Source organism: Pogoniulus pusillus, chromosome 29, assembly GCF_015220805.1.
Source record: "Pogoniulus pusillus isolate bPogPus1 chromosome 29, bPogPus1.pri, whole genome shotgun sequence".
NCBI lineage: Eukaryota > Metazoa > Chordata > Aves > Piciformes > Lybiidae > Pogoniulus > Pogoniulus pusillus.
The window spans coordinates 16,231,123-16,247,538 of NC_087292.1; the positions used below are offsets into that span (position 1 = coordinate 16,231,123).

At 57.1% G+C, this 16,416-nt stretch overlaps 1 protein-coding gene across 2 annotated transcripts in view; it reads left to right on the forward strand.

The window, feature by feature from the left end:
- The first annotated feature begins 8,019 nt into the window (after nt 1–8,019).
- The window catches only part of ZNF512B (zinc finger protein 512B), a 41,067-nt gene continuing 32,670 nt past the window's right edge, over nt 8,020–16,416 (forward strand). For both annotated transcript variants that reach the window (XM_064167468.1, XM_064167467.1), the window contains exons 1-2: nt 8,020–8,103; nt 14,730–14,855. In XM_064167468.1, coding sequence (XP_064023538.1) covers nt 14,732–14,855 — 124 coding nt within the window. In that variant the 5' untranslated portion in view covers nt 8,020–8,103; nt 14,730–14,731. The remainder of the gene's footprint in view (nt 8,104–14,729; nt 14,856–16,416) is intronic.

Below are 16,416 nucleotides of genomic sequence, written 5' to 3' on the forward strand. Positions count from 1 at the left end.
TGTCTCAGCCCTAAATCCCCTGCCACAAGCACCTCCACGGGGGACAGAGGTCTTGAGGGTGGGAATATGCCTCAACCTCGAGGGGGTTGCCAGTGTTTAAATCCATCCCAGCTGCACAGAACCATTGAGAATTGAGCTTTTGCTGATCTTCACTGGTAAGTGGCTGGCTGGGGGCATGTGGGACAGTAGAGCCTGGGATGGGACAACAGCAGCCCAGTGTCATCCCTGTCCCATCACAGTGATGCCACTCCTCCTTCAAGGATGGGATCTGTGGGGATGTGCAGTGGCTGGGGAGCAAGCAGCATCCCCAAAAAGCAGCAGATGGCTGCTGCGTGTCAGGCTGTGGTGAGGAGCATCGTTAGAGGGAGATGCTGAGCTGCTCTCCAGAGCTTCGGAGCTGCGCAGGGGAGGAAAGGCTCCTCCGGGCTCCTGCAGGCTCCTCCAGGCTCACTCAGCAGCTTGAAATGCAGCCAAGGTGCAGGCAGTGCTGTTGGGGCTGCCCCTGACCCCTTACGAAGGCGAATTTCCCCTCCTCAGGATCCTGCTCCAAAACCCAACTGCCCCTCTCTATGCTCCTAAGGGTGTGTTTAGCCATAGGGCCCCCATGTGCCATGTCCACCCAGGCCAGGTTCTGCTCTGGCTCCCTCCAGTTCCTCATCTGCACAGCAGAAAGAAGACAGAGATGAAAACAGAAACCTCACCAGCAAGGCCAGCCAGAGCCCCAAAACGTGACCTCTTTGGGGTGTCCCTCTGAGACCCCCCTGGGCTTGCTGAGAGGTGGCAGGATGGGGCTGGAGCAGTTGGGTGAGATGATGTCCATGGGGCAGGCAGGAGAATGAGTCCTGCCCAGCCACTGCCCTGCCCTATCAGGCTCTGTGCCAGCTTCTTCCAAGCAAGGATGGTGATGAGAGTGAAGCATCCTTCCAGGCTGCCTCTGGACCACTTCTTTGACTCTGGTGCCATCACCTGAGGGGCAGCCAGGGCCAAACTCATCCCAGGGCAGCAAGGACACATCCGGAGCAGCTCTGAGCACACAGCAAAATCCCTCTGCACGATGGCACTGAGGAACAGTTGTCCTCTCCACGGGCTCCTGTGTGAGCACCTGGGCTGGTGGGTGCTGCACCAGGGCCCCCTAGGTGCTGCAGAGAGATGGACACTCAGGCTCTGCTCTGCCCCAAGAGGCAGCATGGTCACTCCTCAACCTTTACTGAGCAAGAAAAATACCTTTTATTTGCCTAGCACCTGTGGGATTCCAGGCACTGCCCCAAGCCAAACAGCACCAGACAACGGAAGACAGATGAAGCAGGCAGAGGTTCATGCAATATTCAAACCAGACAACAGTTAAAGCACCCCAAAACACCCCAACCAGCAAGCAGGAATCCATCCCATGCAGAAGGCAGAGGAGGATGTGGGCACAGCACCAGGGAGAAGGGGCAGCATCAGCAGCTCTGAGGGAGCATGAACTTTGGTTGGCTCTGATCAAGTTCTGCTGCTCATGGTAATTGTTTTGGGGGGGAGGTATCAATAAGCAGGACAAAACACACCAATGGCAGAAGCAATAACCTTCAGCATCTTCTTGTCTGCCCCCTCACTGGAAGTGTTCAAGGCCAGGCTGGATGAGGCCTTGAGAAACCTGAGCTAGTGAAAGGTGTCCCTGCCCATGGCAGAGGGCTGGAGCTGGCTGAGCTTCGAGGTCCCTTCCAACACAGCTCATTCTGTGATTCTATGAAAGGAAAGTCTGGAGAAGAGGAGGCTTAGGTCAGACCTCATTGCTCTCTACAACTCCCTGAAAGGAGCTTGGAGTGAGGTGGGGGTTGGGCTCTTCTCCTAGTGTCAGGTGATAGAATGAGAGGAAATGGCCTGAAATTGTGCCAGGGGAGCTTTAGCTTGGAGATTAGGGAAAGTTTCTGTGCTGCAAGCATGGTCAGGGACTGGCACAGGTTGCCCAGGGACATGGTGTTGGTGCTCCACCCAGGAGCAGCTGTGGAGCTGTTGGAGGGGAGGAGAGCCCTGCAGAGGGACCTGGCCAGGCTGGATGGGTGGGCAGAGGCCAATGGGATGAGATTGAACAAGGCCAAATGCAGGGTTCTACACTTTGGACACAACAACCCCAAGCAGCACTACAGGCTGGGGACAGAGTGGCTGAGAGCAGCCAGGCACAGAGGGAGCTGGGGGGCTGGGAGAGAGGAGATGAAGATGAGGCAGCAGTGCCCAGGTGGGCAGCAGAGCCAATGGCATCCTGGGCTGGCTCAGGAGCAGTGTGGGCAGCAGGACAAGGGAGGTTCTTGTGCCCCTGTGCTCAGCACTGCTCAGGACACTCCTGGAGAGCTGTGTCCAGTTCTGGGCTCCTCCATTGCAGAGAGATGTTGAGGTGCTGGAAGGTGTTTGGAGAAGGGCAGCAAGGCTGGGGAGGGGCCTGGAGCACAGCCCTGTGAGGAGAGGCTGAGGGAGCTGGGGGGGTGCAGCCTGCAGCAGAGGAGGCTCAGGGCAGAGCTCATTGCTGCCTGCAGCTGCCTGCAGGGAGGCTGTAGCCAGGTGGGGTTGGGCTCTGCTGCCAGGCACCCAGCACCAGAACAAGGGGACACAGCCTCAAGCTGTGCCAGGGCAGGTCTAGGCTGGATGTTAGGAGGAAGTTCCTGGCAGAGAGAGTGATTGGCATTGGAATGGGCTGCCCAGGGAGGTGGTGGAGTGGCTGTGGCTGGAGGTGTTGCAGCCAAGCCTGGCTGGGGCACTTAGTGCCATGGTGTGGTTGGTTGGGCAGGGCTGGGTGCTAGGTTGTGCTGGCTGAGCTTGGAGCTCTCTTCCAACCTGCCTGATTCTATGATTCTGTGATTCTCATCTTGGCTGCCTGGTGCTGGGAGACAGGACGAGGCATGGGGACCCGTGGAGCTGTCACAGCAGACGCCTTCAGCCCCAGCATGGCCTCGCCGCATGCCCAGGACTAATCAATCTTGATTCATTGCTAATGAACTCGTGAGCAGAGCTGGGCTGGATCAGGTGGCACTGGGGGTGAGATGGATAATGTAATTAAGATTCCCTCAAAGGTCCCCTCTTTCTTACCTTGTTAATTAAGCTGCTCTAGGGCCCTCCACGCAGAATGCCTAATGAGAGCTGCTGGGGATGGAGCTGCTCAGCAGCATGAGGTGGTGCTGATTCTGGGGGGGAAGCTCTGCCCTCAGCCCCAGGGCTAAGGATATTTTGGCAACTCTTTGGGGGTTTGGCCCCCTCAAAGCAGCCAACAGCTGATGTCTGCTGAGAAGCCACTGCAGCCTTTGCTCCACAAACACATTTGGGCCATGCAGGGCAGAGTGTGCAGGGACAGGAGTGGAGATCAGAGAATCACTTTGGTTGGAAAAGAGGTTTAAAGTCATTGAGTCCAAACATTCTCTATTTGACCCTCAGTGCCACATCTCCATGGCTTGGAAACCCCTCCAGGGATGGGGATTCAGCTACCTCCCTGAGCAGCCTGGGCCAGTGGTTCAGTACCCACTCAGTGAAGCTTCTTCTCATGTCCAAGCTAAACCTTCCCTGACACAACTTCAGGTCCTTACCTCTTGTCCTGTCACTTGTGCCTTGGGAGAAGAGCCCAACCCCCACCTGGCTCCGACCTTCATTCAGGGACTTGGAGAGAGCCAGAAGGTCTCCTCTCCTTATCTCCAGGCTCAACAATCTCAGCTCCCTCAGCTGCTCCTCCTCAGCCCTGTTCTCCAGACCCTTCCCCAGCTTTCTCACCCCTCTCTGAACCTGCTCCAGCCCTGCAATGTCCCTCTTTATGTGAGGGACCCAAAGTTGAACCTAGGATTGAAGCTGTAGCCTCACCAGTGCCCAGTACAGGGAGACAAATCCCTGCCGTGGTCCTGCTGGCCACACAATTGCTGATCCAGTCCAGGATGCTGGTGGCCTTCTTGGCTACCTGGGCACAGCCTGGCTCATGTCAGCCAACACCTTCAATTCTTTCTCTACTAAACATCTTCCCAGCCACTCTGCCTCAAGGGGATGCTGAGCTGTGGTTACATGTGGTTGTGGAGATCAGTGAGTCATCCCTGCCCAGCACAGCCCAAGCACCATGGGGAGCAGGACATGGCTTGCTGAAAGCCATGAGCAGCCCCATGGCCTCAAGCAGCAGCTCTCAATGATGTGTGGACAAGAGGATGCTACTCCTCTCCCAAGGGCCCAGGCATGGTTTTGGTACCTGCACTCTGATGGTGACTTATGACAATGAATTAGCAGACTTTTAATAAGGGTGACACTTCCCTTAATTAGAAGCTATCAGAGCAGGGACAATTGCTTCATTTCAGGGTTGGTTTTTTCCCCCCTATATTACTTCTGTCATTTTGGGGTCCCCATCCTCTGCTCCTGGATGCCTGCTGGGAGCCCTCCCCTGGAGCCAGCCACCCTCCCTGCTTCCAGTGTGCTGTAGAGCTGGGAAGGATGGAAAGGACACAGTGAGGGCATGGGTGCAGAGCTGCCACGTTCACTGGGACAACAGCAGGTGCCAACAGCACCCAGGCAGGGCTGGAGCAGATCCTTGGCATTTCACACCAGGCTTGGTGGCACATGGTCTGTGGATGTCCCAGGGACCAAGCCCCCTCAACTTGGGGCTGCCCCTCACAGCAGTATGATCCTGTAAATAATAAATAGCAGGCTTGAGGCTGCTGGGAGCTTGGCTTTTTTTCTTGCAGCAGGAGCATTTCCCCCATTCCCCTTCCCTCTTTGCAGCCATTTTTGCTCTCTCACCATATCTAAAATTAAATCTCTTTGGATTTTCTCTTGCTCTTCCCCACCACCCCCCCCTTTTTTTTTTTGCTTATATTTGCTGAGTGTATTCAAGCATGGGGAGGGGAAAAAAAGAAGACTCCATGGGGATAATTGATGGCTCACCCAGTCATCACAGGCTCCAGTTTCCAATCAGAGGCCCCAGTCTGTGGGAGGAGGGTTGGGGCTGCTCCGGATGCTGCTTTGCAAACCAGCAGCGATTCTCTCTTTGTTCTGGGCCTGCTCTGCTCCTCCACACCAACTACTGCACAGTGGATGGGAGAGCATTGAGCAGGTCCCACAGGCTTCATTCTCCCTCTGCTCCAAGGATAAGAGGGGATGGAGTGGGTTTGTAGGCTCCAGACCAAGCTGTGATCCTGGAGTAAAGCCCTGGGAGAGGTGGAAGTATCACAGTATCACAGTGTCACAGTATCATCAGGGCTGGAAGAGACCTCACAGACCATCAAGTCCAACCACAGAGCTCAAGGCCAGACCATGGCACCAAGTGCCACGTCCAGTCCTGCCTTGAACAGCTCCAGGGACGGCGACTCCACCACCTCCCCGGGCAGCCCATTCCAGTGTCCAATGACTCTCTCAGTGAAGAACTTTCTCCTCACCTCCAGCCTAAATTTCCCCTGGCACAGCCTGAGGCTGTGTCCTCTCGTTCTGGTGCTGGCCACCCTGCTTTTAGCAGGGAGGTTGGAGTGGATGATCTCCAAAAGTCCCTTCCGACCCTCGCCACGCTGGGATTCTGAGGTGGCCAGCGGGCACCTGCAACTGCCTGCTAGCCCTAACTGGCAGCTGCCTCCCTGCCTGCTGCAGGTGAGGACGGAGCTGGGGAAGCAAAGCGCCTTGGCTGTGCCTCGTTCCGTACAAAGGAGGTGGGTTGTGCCCGTCCCTCCCGCCCCGCTGATCACCCTCCGCTCCGCCGCTAATCATACCCAGCAATTACACAAAGCCTTCCCTGCTCTCCGCACACGTTAATTAAGCTCTTTCCCTGCCATGGAGACAAAGAAGGGAGCCACAGGGAAACTCCCAACTTGGGCTGGGGTTTGGATTTATTTATTTATTAACTCTTCTTTGCTTTTCCTTGGTTTCATGTGGCTCTGCCACGGAGCCTCCCAGCTGCCGGTGGCACTGCGTGAGCCATGTGCCAGGGGGTGGTGGCAGAGGGTGGCCCCCACCAGTGACAGCCACGCCAGGATTTGCTCTCACATGGCAACACTTGCCTGGTTTTCCCTCATTTGTGCAGCCACTGGGATGGTGGTGCTGGGCCCCAGCATGGCTGTGTGTTCCTGGCACTGGTTATCAATGGCTCACCACATGGCACCATATGAGCTACGTGCCAGTGGTGGTGGCAGAGGGTGGCCCCCACCAGTGACAGCCACGCCAGGATTTGCTCTCACATGGCATCACTTGCCTGGTTTTCCCTCATTTGTGCAGCCACTGGGATGGTGGTGCTGGGTCCCAGCATGGCTGTGTGTTCCTGGCACTGGTTATCAATGGCTCACCACATGGCACCATATGAGCTACGTGCCAGTGGTGGTGGCAGAGGGTGGCCCCCACCAGTGACAGCCACACCAGGATTTGCTCTCACATAGAATCATAGAATCAATCATGTTGGAAGAGAGCTCCAAGCTCAGCCAGCACAACCTTTCACTCAGCCCTGGCCAAGCAACCAGACCATGGCACTAAGTGTCCCAGCCAGGCTTGGCTGCAACACCTCCAGGCACAGCCACTCCACCACCTCCCTGGGCAGCCCATTCCAATGCCAATCACTCTCCCTGCCAACAACTTCCTCCTAACATCCAGCCTGCACACATGGCAACACTTGCCTGGTTTTCCCTCATTTATGCAGCCACTGGGATGGTGGTGCTGGGTCCCAGCATGGTTGCATGTTCCTGGTGCTGGCTATCAATGGCTCACCCCACAGTACCTTCCTGGCTTGGCACAGGTGATACCCCAAGTCTGGGAGCTGGCAAACTGTACTGTCCTGCTCCAGCCTGGCATCCAGCCTTGTTCCTCAGGGCCAGCATGGCTTCACAAGAGCATCCTAAGCCTCCTCGAAGCTTTCTGAACCCTGGATTAGGGGAAAGAGTGGATGGGCAGGACACCCTGCCTGCACAAGAGCATCCTAAGCCTCCTGGCAGCTTTCTGCACCCTGGATTAGGGGAAAGAGTGGGTGGGCAGGACACCCTGCCTGCACCCTGGGCAGGATGAGGATGGGAATCACAGAATTAACCAGACTGGAAAAGAGCTCTAGGATCTTCCAGTCCAACCTATCCCCTAACCCTTCTAATTAACTGACGCAGGGCACTAAGTGCCTCATCCGACCTCCTCTTTACACACCTCCGGGGATGGTGACTCCACCACCTCCCCAGGCAGCCCATTCCAATGCCAATCACCCTTTCGGTGAAGAACAAAGACAGGCAGGACACCCTAGAGGGAAAAAAAAAGGATGAGAGGCAGGAGCCTCTGCCTGCAGGCTGGAGGGCAGGATAAGAGGCAGGGCATCTCGCAGGGCAGGATGAAGGGTCGGGACACCTGACAGGGACGGTGACAGGCAGGACGCTCTGCTGCCCCTTGGAATGTCGCGATCAGAGGCAGGACAGGCTGCCTGCGCTCTGTAGGGCAAGGATGATGGGCAGGACTCCCTGGAGAAGAGCATGGCAGTCAGGACACCCTGCCTGCATCTGGGAGGGCAGAACACCCTGGGGGGAAAGATCGCAGGTAGGGCACTGTGGATGGAGCGACCACAGGCGGGACCCGCCGCAGGGAAGACGCCAGTCGGGACACTGCCTACATCTTGGACGGACTGATCAGAAGCAGGACGCCCCGGACGGAGTCACCACAGGCAGAGAACATCCAGACGGGAGTGAGCAGAGTCCGGACGCCTTGCCCGCAGCCCATCCATGCAGCGCCGTCGGTGCTGGAGGGAGCAGACGGGAGGGCTGCGCTGCGCTGCGCTGCTCTGCCCTGCCCGCACTAGTTACCGGACAGCCCAGCCCGCACCTGCCCGCTCCGGATCGGGCCAAAGCCGGTCCTGCGGAGCTCCGCTCGCTGCCACCTCCCCTCCCGGTCGTCCCCGTCCTCACCGGAGGAGCCACACGAGCTCGGCGGGGCGGGCCGGGCCGGGCCGGGCGGGGCGGGCCGGGGAACGCGCATGAGCGGCGGGAGCGGCGGGCGGCGGCGGGAGCGCGGCGCCGCCGCGGGTGTGGGCGCGCCGGGGAGCCCCGTACGGCGGCCCGCAGCCGGCGGCGGGCGGGCGGGTGGCACCGCCTGGCCGGCCCCGGGGTTGGGGCAACCGGCCCTGCGCGCCCCGCACCGCGGCCCGCCAGCGCCGCCGAGGTAAGCACCGAGCTGCGGGCCTCGGCTCGGCCCGGCCCCGCCGGTACCCACCCCCCGCTCCCCGTCCCTCCCGGGGTGGCCCTGCCGCCGCGGGGACCCCCCCGCGCCCCGCCCGCCGCCGCGTCGCCATTTTGCCGCTCGCTCTCTTCCCCTCCCGCCGGCGCGGCCGGGGCCGAGCCCTCCGTGCCCGGTGGTTCGCTGGGCCCGGATCGGCTCCCGGGGAACGGTGCGGTTGGGCCCGGAGAGGCGACAGGCCGCGGGGCGAGCAGGCCTGATGACAGGCGGGCAGGCGGCCCCCGCCGAGGCCCGGGGAGGTGACAGGCCCGGGGCGGCCCTGCCTGCTCGGGCACGGGTGACAGCGAGGGGACGGGGACGGGGGAACGGCACAGTCAGGCCTGGGGAGGTGACAGCAGAGCAGGACAGGGGTGGTCGCGGCCACTTGGCCCCAAGGATGCGTGGCACAACCTGGTGCCCACCTCCGCGCTGTGGGACCTGGTTAACTGGAGGGCAGAGGTGGCCGTGGCCGCTGGCCCCGGGGATGCCTGTACGAGGGGACACCCTGCTCCCCACCTGGGCACTGCCAGGGCTCCTCGTCTGGAGGACAGAAGTCTCCATGCCCGCTTGTCCCCGCAGACGCCAGGTCCAGAGGGGCAGCCTGGTTCCCACCCCGGCAGGACGAGGGCTTGCTGTCTGGTCGCTGCTTGTGCCCTTGGCGTCTGTGCCTGGGAACGAGTGAGGAGGGTGGGACTGGCTGAGGGGCTTCAGGCAGAAACTTCACACCCTCAGAATGCTGCACCCGTGCCCAGAGAGTGCCAGGAGTGTGGTGGCTTCGTGCTGAGCACTGAGATGTTCCCTCCAGGAGAGCGTCGCTGTGGACAGTAACTGGTTTCTGGGCTTCGCTCGGGCACAGAGCTGCACTGTGATCCTCCAGAGCCACCTGGGCACCAACCAGGGAGCCGGGAGCTGGTGAGGCTTTGCCTGCCACAAGGTTCCCTCTTGGGGACACCTGCAGGGAGGGACATTCTGTTCCCTCCTGAGGAAGCCTTTCCTGCTGCTTCCTCACCTCTGTTCCCAAGAAGTCTTTCACAGCTGTGGTTTGGCCTCAAGTTCCTAGGAGAATGGGGACAGCATCATCCTTTGGTGGCCATCATCCACTCTGACCCTGTCATGTGTCTGTCTGCATCCTGCCTGGCATGCTGCTTGTGCCAAGGCACCATGGGCAAGGGCAGGCAGCTCCCCAGCCTTTTTGGTGTTGCCTGCGTCTGGATCAGTGGTTTATTATTAACGAGAAGTGGAGCATGTTGGTGGGTGATGGAGCGGGTCAGTGGGTGGTGGAGCAGGTCAATGAGTGATGGTGCCAGGTTGATGGGTGATGGTTCCTGGGTGAAGGGGCAGGTCAATGGGTGATGGTGCCAGGTTGATGAGTGATAGAGCAGGTTGATAGGTGATGGAGCAGGTCAATGGGTGATGGTGTCAGGTCGATGGGTGATGGAGCAGGTCAGCGAGTGGTGAAGCAGGTCGATGGGTGATGGTGCCAGGTTGATGGGTGATGGTTCCTGGGTGAAGGGGCAGGTCGATGGGTGATGGTGCCAGGTTGATGAGTGATAGAGCAGGTTGATAGGTGATGGAGCAGGTCAATGGGTGATGGTGTCAGGTCGATGGGTGATGGAGCAGGTCAGCGAGTGGTGAAGCAGGTCGATGGGTGATGGTGCCAGGTTGATGGGTGATAGTTCCTGGGTGATGAAGCAGGTTGATGGGTGATGGAGCAGGTCAATGGGTGATGGTGCCAGATTGATGGGTGATGGAGCAGGTCAATGGGTGATGGTGCCAGATTGATGGGTGATGGAGCAGGTCAGTGAGTGGTGAAGCAGGTCGATGGGTGATGGTGCCAGGTTGATGGGTGATGGTTCCTGGGTGATGGAGCAGGTCGATGGGTGATGGTGCCAGGTTGATGGGTGATGGAGCAGGTCAATGGGTGATGGTGCCAGATTGATGGGTGATGGAGCAGGTCAATGGGTGATGGTGCCAGGTTGATGGGTGATGGAGCAGATCAATGAGTGATGGTGCCAGGTCAATGGGTGATGGAACAGGTCGATGGATGATGGTGCCAGGTTGATGGGTGATGGTTCCTGGGTGATAGAGCAGGTTGATGGGTGATGGAGCAGGTCAATGGGTGATGGTGCCAGATTGATGGGTGATGGAGCAGGTCGATGGGTGATGGATCAGGTCAATGGATGATGGTGCCAGGTTGGTGAGTGATAGAGCAGGTTGATGGGTAATGGAGCAGGTCAATGGGTGATGGTGCCAGGTTGGTGAGTGATAGAGCAGGTTGATAGGTGATGGAGCAGGTCGATGGGTGATGGTGCCAGGTCGATGGGTGCTGGAGCAGGTCAGTGGAAGGTGGAGCAGGTCGATGGATGATGGTGCCAGGTTGGTGCTTGCATCCATCACTGTGGGACCAAGGCAGGAGAATCTGTGGCCCGGACCCACGGGCGACTTTCTCCCTGGTGGCCACGAGGCTGCTGTGGGGCTGAGAGTGCCGCAGCCACCCCTGGGCCCTGCAGATTCTGTCAAAGTCACAGACAGGCATTTAAATGTGGAATTATTCCCCCTTTTCTAGTGTGTGCCCAGTTCCTAGGCTGTGCCCAGCCTGCAGAGCCTGGCAGCTCCTCGGGAGGGGTCTGTGCCAGAGGGAAAGGAGCTGCTGGGGTGACAGGTGGTTGGGATGTTGGTGTCCTCTGTGGAACCCAGCAGAGCAGGGCATGGCTGGGCAGGGCTGCTGGGGAGCACATGGAGCCTTTGCTCCCTGCTTCCTGCAGCCAGGAGCTTGCTCCTTGAATCTGCTCCAGGTGCTGCCAGCTCAACTCCACTCATCCCACACTGACTCCCATGTGAACAGGGTTTGGTTTCTTTCTGGAGATGGAGTGGGATACTTGGAAAATGCTGCCACAGACTTCCCAAAAGGTACCTAAAGCCGAGCTGGAGACATCAGCAGCAAAGGCACTGCCAGCCCTGACCTTTCCATGCCACATCCAAGCTCTGCCAGCAGGCAAGACCTGCTGATCACTTCTGCTGCCACTTGCTGAAGCCTTTCCACCAAAACACATCAAAAGCATGGAAGGGAGCAGGCTGCTGCCTGGTTTCTGAGTGTGTCACTCAAAGATGACTGAGAAGTTTGGACATCACAGACAACACAATGGGCTGATTCCTGCTTTCTGACCCTGGGGCAATTCCTCTGGGATCCCTGGGCTTGTATCAGTGTCCAGGGAGTGGAGTTTGACTCTCACGAAGTCATTTATGGCATATTTATTCTTTAGCCAAAAAAATTAGGGAAAAGAAAAATCCTGAAGTACTATTTAGTGTGGAATAAGAAAAGGTGTCTAAAACCAACTAGGGTGGCCAGAAAGGATCCCTTTGAGGGGACAGATGTGTTAAGGGGAGAAGAAATGTTTAGGAGGGATGGGATGGACACCTTGAGCATAGCTCTTAAAGGTCTTTTCCAACCAAAACGATTCTGTAGTGATGGGTTTGGAAAGGGAGCATCGAGGAGTGATGCTCAGCTCTGCCCCAGCTCCCCTGGTTTGGTGCCACAGAGTTGCTCAGCAAGCAGGAGGTGGCAGTCTGGCTGTTGGTGGGGTCTGCCCTGTGCATTGCCCTTCCTGAGTTGTCCTCAAGCTGCCCTGCACGGCAGAGATGGAAGTTTTGTGGTCTGTCACCTGCCTGATGGCAGCCCTGCCCGTGCTGGTGGGTGCCATTTGGTGTGGGGGCTGCTCATCCCTGCCTTCTGCTGGGATCTGTGGCTGGTCCAAGGGGTGAAGCTGCAGCAGGCTTGTGGGAAGCCCAAGCTGGTTAAAGGTGTCAGTTGTGTGGGATTCCCCCCTTGGTTCACACCCAGTTGTGAAGTGTGGGGTTGGTGTCATCTGATGCTTTTGCTTTGCTGGGCCTTGATGAGGCTTCTGTTTGCTTGGAGCAGCTTGAGTGAGAATGGCTGAGAGGAGCAGACGTGCTGCAGGCAGCACAGGGAGGAAGGGGCTGACACATTGAGCCCCAGAGGTTTGGGGGCAGCAGCAGTGCCCATGTGAGTGAGAGCAGAGCAGCCGTTTAGGAAGGGGCTGCAGGGACCCCTCTGTGTGCCTGCTCTGAGGAGCAGCTGTCCCCAGGAAGGAGCCCCTGGCGGTCAGGCTGTAGCTTCTCCCCAAGGTCTGCCACCGAAAGAGCCCCAATTAGCCGAATACACTATCCCTGCGTTCAGCACCAAGTGCCAGGGAACCCGCTGCCAAGGCTGGAATTTCCCACTTGATCCGATTAACCTTTGTGTCCGTGCGAGCAGCCACAGTCGTGGCCCCAGCCAAACACATGCTGGAAGCTTGGGCCACGTCTCAGAGCATCTGGGCTGCGTGCGAGCAGCACTGCCCTGTCCCACACGGGGGCACCTTGGGAAGGGCTGCTGGACCCTGCTGTCTCCCGTGCTGATGAGGAGGGACTGAGGGTGTTGGGGCTGTGCAGTCTGGAGAGGAGAAGGCTCCCAGGTGACCTTATTGTGACCTTTTAGTACCTGAAAAGGGCTATAAGAAAGCTGGGGAGGGACTTTTTGGGCTGTCAGGTAGGGATAGGACTGAGGGGAATGGAACAAAGCTGCAAATGGGGAGATTCAGACTGGATGTTAGGAAGAAGTTGTTCAGGCTGAGGGTGGTGAGAGCCTGGAGCAGATTGCCCAGGGAGGTGGTGGAATCCTCATCCCTGGAGGTGTTTAAGGCCAGGCTGGATGAGCCTGGCCAGGCTGATCCAGTGTGAGGTGTCCCTGCCCATGTCCAGGGGGTTAGAACTGTATGATCATTGAGGTCCCTTCCAACCCTAACTGATTCTGTGATTCTGTGATGGAACAGCCAACAAGCTGGGCACATGGGAGGTGCTGCCCTGACCTGTGCTGTCCCTCTGAGCAGGAGGGCAAGCAGGGTGAGCCAGGATGCTGAGAGCATCAACTCTTGCTGAGTCAAACGATGCTAAACGTGGTCTCGTGGGAGGACTCAGGGCTGACAAGTTGAATCTGTGTTAAAAAAGCTGGGGGAGGGGGCAGGGAGGGGGATAGAGAGAAGTGTTGAGCAAAGGTGAAGAAGGCATCAGCTGCCATTTCCAGGCATTGGCACAGGCTGCCCAGGGAGATGGTGGAGTCCCCATCCCTGGAGGTGTTCAAGAAACGTGTGGCCATGGCACTTGAGGACATGGTTTAGTGGCCATGGTGGTGGTTGGGCTCGATGATCTTAGAGGGTTTTGCCAACCCAAACAGTTCTGTCATTCCCTCAGTCACACTGCCAGTGCCTGGCTGAGCCTAAGCATCATGTCCTCACCAGGGTCTCTAGGTAGGTGATGGTGGTCCAGGGCATCACCTCCTAAGGGCCTGGTGCTCTCATTGAGGAGGTTTGTAGGACTCCTTTCCCTTGGGACCACAGATGAGCATCTGCTGGTGCAAGCAGGCCCTGTCCCCAGATGTGACAGAAGGGGAGGAAGAGGCTCTTAGAAAAGCTTGTAGTGACAGGAGGAGTGGGAGTGGATTGAAGTTGGAGGGCAGCAGATTTAGCAGGCTGCCCAAACAGGCTGAGGAGTCTTCTTCACTGGGGACATTCAAACCCTGCCTGGATGTGTTCCTGTGTGACCTGCTCTAGGTGGTCCTGCTCTGCTCTAGGTGGTCCTGCTCTGGCAGGGTGGGGATTGGACTGGATGATCTTTTGAGGTCCCTTCCAACTCCTAACAGTCTGATTTAGGCTGGAGATTAGGAAGAAATTCTTTGCAGTGAGAGTGGGGAGACCCTGGCACAGGTTGCCCAGGGGGAGGCTGTGGATGCTCCCTGCCTGGAGATGTTCAAGGCCAGGCTGGGTGAGACCTTGAGCAACCCAGGGCTAGTGGGAGGTGTCCCTGCCCATGGCAGGGATGTTGGAACTGGCTGAGCTTGAAGGTCCCTTCCAACCCACCCCATTCTATGAATCTATAAAACCTGGGTCAGGGCCAGCTATGCCACAAACCTCACCCTGACACCACCAAAGCAGAGGGAGATCTCCTTTTTCCCTCTTCCATCAGGAACAAGATGAAATCTCCTGGAATAATTCCTGATGCTCATTATTTATAGAGAAGCCAAATTGAATTATTAATGGGGAGGGGAGGGAAGGGGGGGGGGGGAGGAAACTACAGATAACATTAACAATTCTCCACTTAGAACAGCTTCCCATTAATAAGGAAAATTGGAAATTTATCACTACATCTGTTCATTAAAATCCTCTGAGTTTCTGGTGGAGGGGGTGAGGGGGTTTTTTTATTTGCCTTTTTTGGTGTTTTCAATGAAAATCCAGAAATAAATGGAGAGGGAGGGAGGAAAATCCATATTTATTTGCTGCTTTCTTTAGGCAAAGTCAACTCAGTTGGAGGGGAAAGCAGCCTGTGATGGAAGCAGCTCCTTCTGAGCCTTCATCCTCCAGTTGAGCAACACCACCGCAGGTGGTGTTGCTCAACTGGAGGATGATGGCTCAGAAACTCATCTTCATCCCTTCTCTTTGTGGCTGCCTAACTCCTCTCTCTCCTTTTGCTTTCAGCAGGGGTTGCTGAATGCTAACATCTGCCCCTGCTTCTTTCAGAGATGGCGGATTCCTCCTCCTATGCCTGTAAAGGTGGAAGGAAAACTGGAGGTTCTACCAAACCCACTGCCAGCAAGGAAAGGACAGAGACCAGGATAAATCCACCTGCAGAACTGCCCAAGCTTGGTAAGGAACTGGGATTTGTTTACCCTGGAAAGGGATGGGGTGGGTGAGGTAAGCTTAAGGGGGTTGGGGAATCGTGGAGTCGTTTTGGTTGGAAGAGACCTTTGAGGTTGTTGAGTCCAAGCCTTAACCCAGCACAGCCAGGTCAGCACTAAACCCTGGGCCTCAGCAGCACATCTCCACAGCTTGGAAACCCCTCCAGGGATGGGGACTCCACCACTGGCCTGGGCAGCCTGGAAAAAAGTGTTTCTCATGTCTAACCTAAACCTTCCCCAGGAGAATTTGAGGCTGCTTCTTCAAGAGCCCAACCATTGACTGGCTCCAGCCTCCTTTCAGGGTGTCATAGAGAGCCAAAAGGTCTCCCCTCAGCCTCTTTTTAACCAGACTGAATATCCCCAGCTCCCTCAGCTGCTCTTCACAAGATCTGTGCTCTTATGAGGGGTTGGGAAGTGGCTGCCAGAGCAAAGGGGGGTGAATGCATCAGGTCTCTGTGCCTTGGCTCCTTGTTTTGACCCTCAGGTAGGCCAAAACAGCCCCATACCCTCCAGAGCTGCAGAGAGCAGGTGCCTGGGAAGGGGAGGGAAATGCTGGAGGTAGCCTTTCCCTTCTGAGAGGCATGAGAGGCTTAATGAGGTGGGTGTCTGGCTGCTGGGCTGTGTTGGTGGCTGAGTGCTCCATCAAAGGAGGGAAAGGCTTCAGTGAGTGCAGCCCATCTGCTGCCAGCAGAGGCAGAGCCCCTGGGATGGAGCTGTGGGAGCCGATGAGCCCCAGGGGGCCCTCTTGCCGAGGGCTGTCACTGATGGATAGCTGATTGCTCTAACCAGCAACCTCCAGGCCCAAGGGCATGGTTTTTAATCCTGTCTTCTTACACTGGGCATATCCCTTCTGTGAGCGTGGTGAAGCTCTCACTGCCTTTCCCTTGCTAACAGCAGAGCAGCTGAGGACACTGAGGGAGGTTTGCACTCCAGCTGAGGGTCAGACCCCAGAGATGTACCTCAGAGCAAGCCCCCCAGACTCTGTGTGTCCTAAATGCTGCCCAGGTGTCACACTTCCCTTGAGGAGTTAGAAGCCATAACTACCAGCAGAGGGGTCTTAGTCACTGCTAAGGGAAATGAACTGCTGACTGCAGGGTTAGGGTTAGGGTGCAGGAGAGTGCTCATCTTTACACCACATCTTACCAGCACCTTCCAAAGTGGAAAATCCATTTTTTTATACCCACTTCTTCTGGTTTGGAAGGACTGAAAGTGATGAAGTGCAGTGAGGGATGCTCTGTGATGAAGATCTTTGGTTATTCTCCCTGGGAAGGTGCTGGAGGTGGAGAGGTCTGCAGGATTCACCAGACTGGAGAGGCAGGGACTTGTGCTGCTGTCACTTAGCTGCTTCCCCTTGGATGCAGCAGCCTGGCAGGCACAGGGAGCATCCTTTCCAAGCCAGGTCTTGGTGCAGAGAAGCCTCAAGTCCATCATCCTAATGCACTTCTGGGTTCATGTCTTCTGCTAGGAGACAAGGATCAGAGATTTGCACAGCTGATGGTTGTGGGATGGAGGAGAGAGAGGAGGTTGTT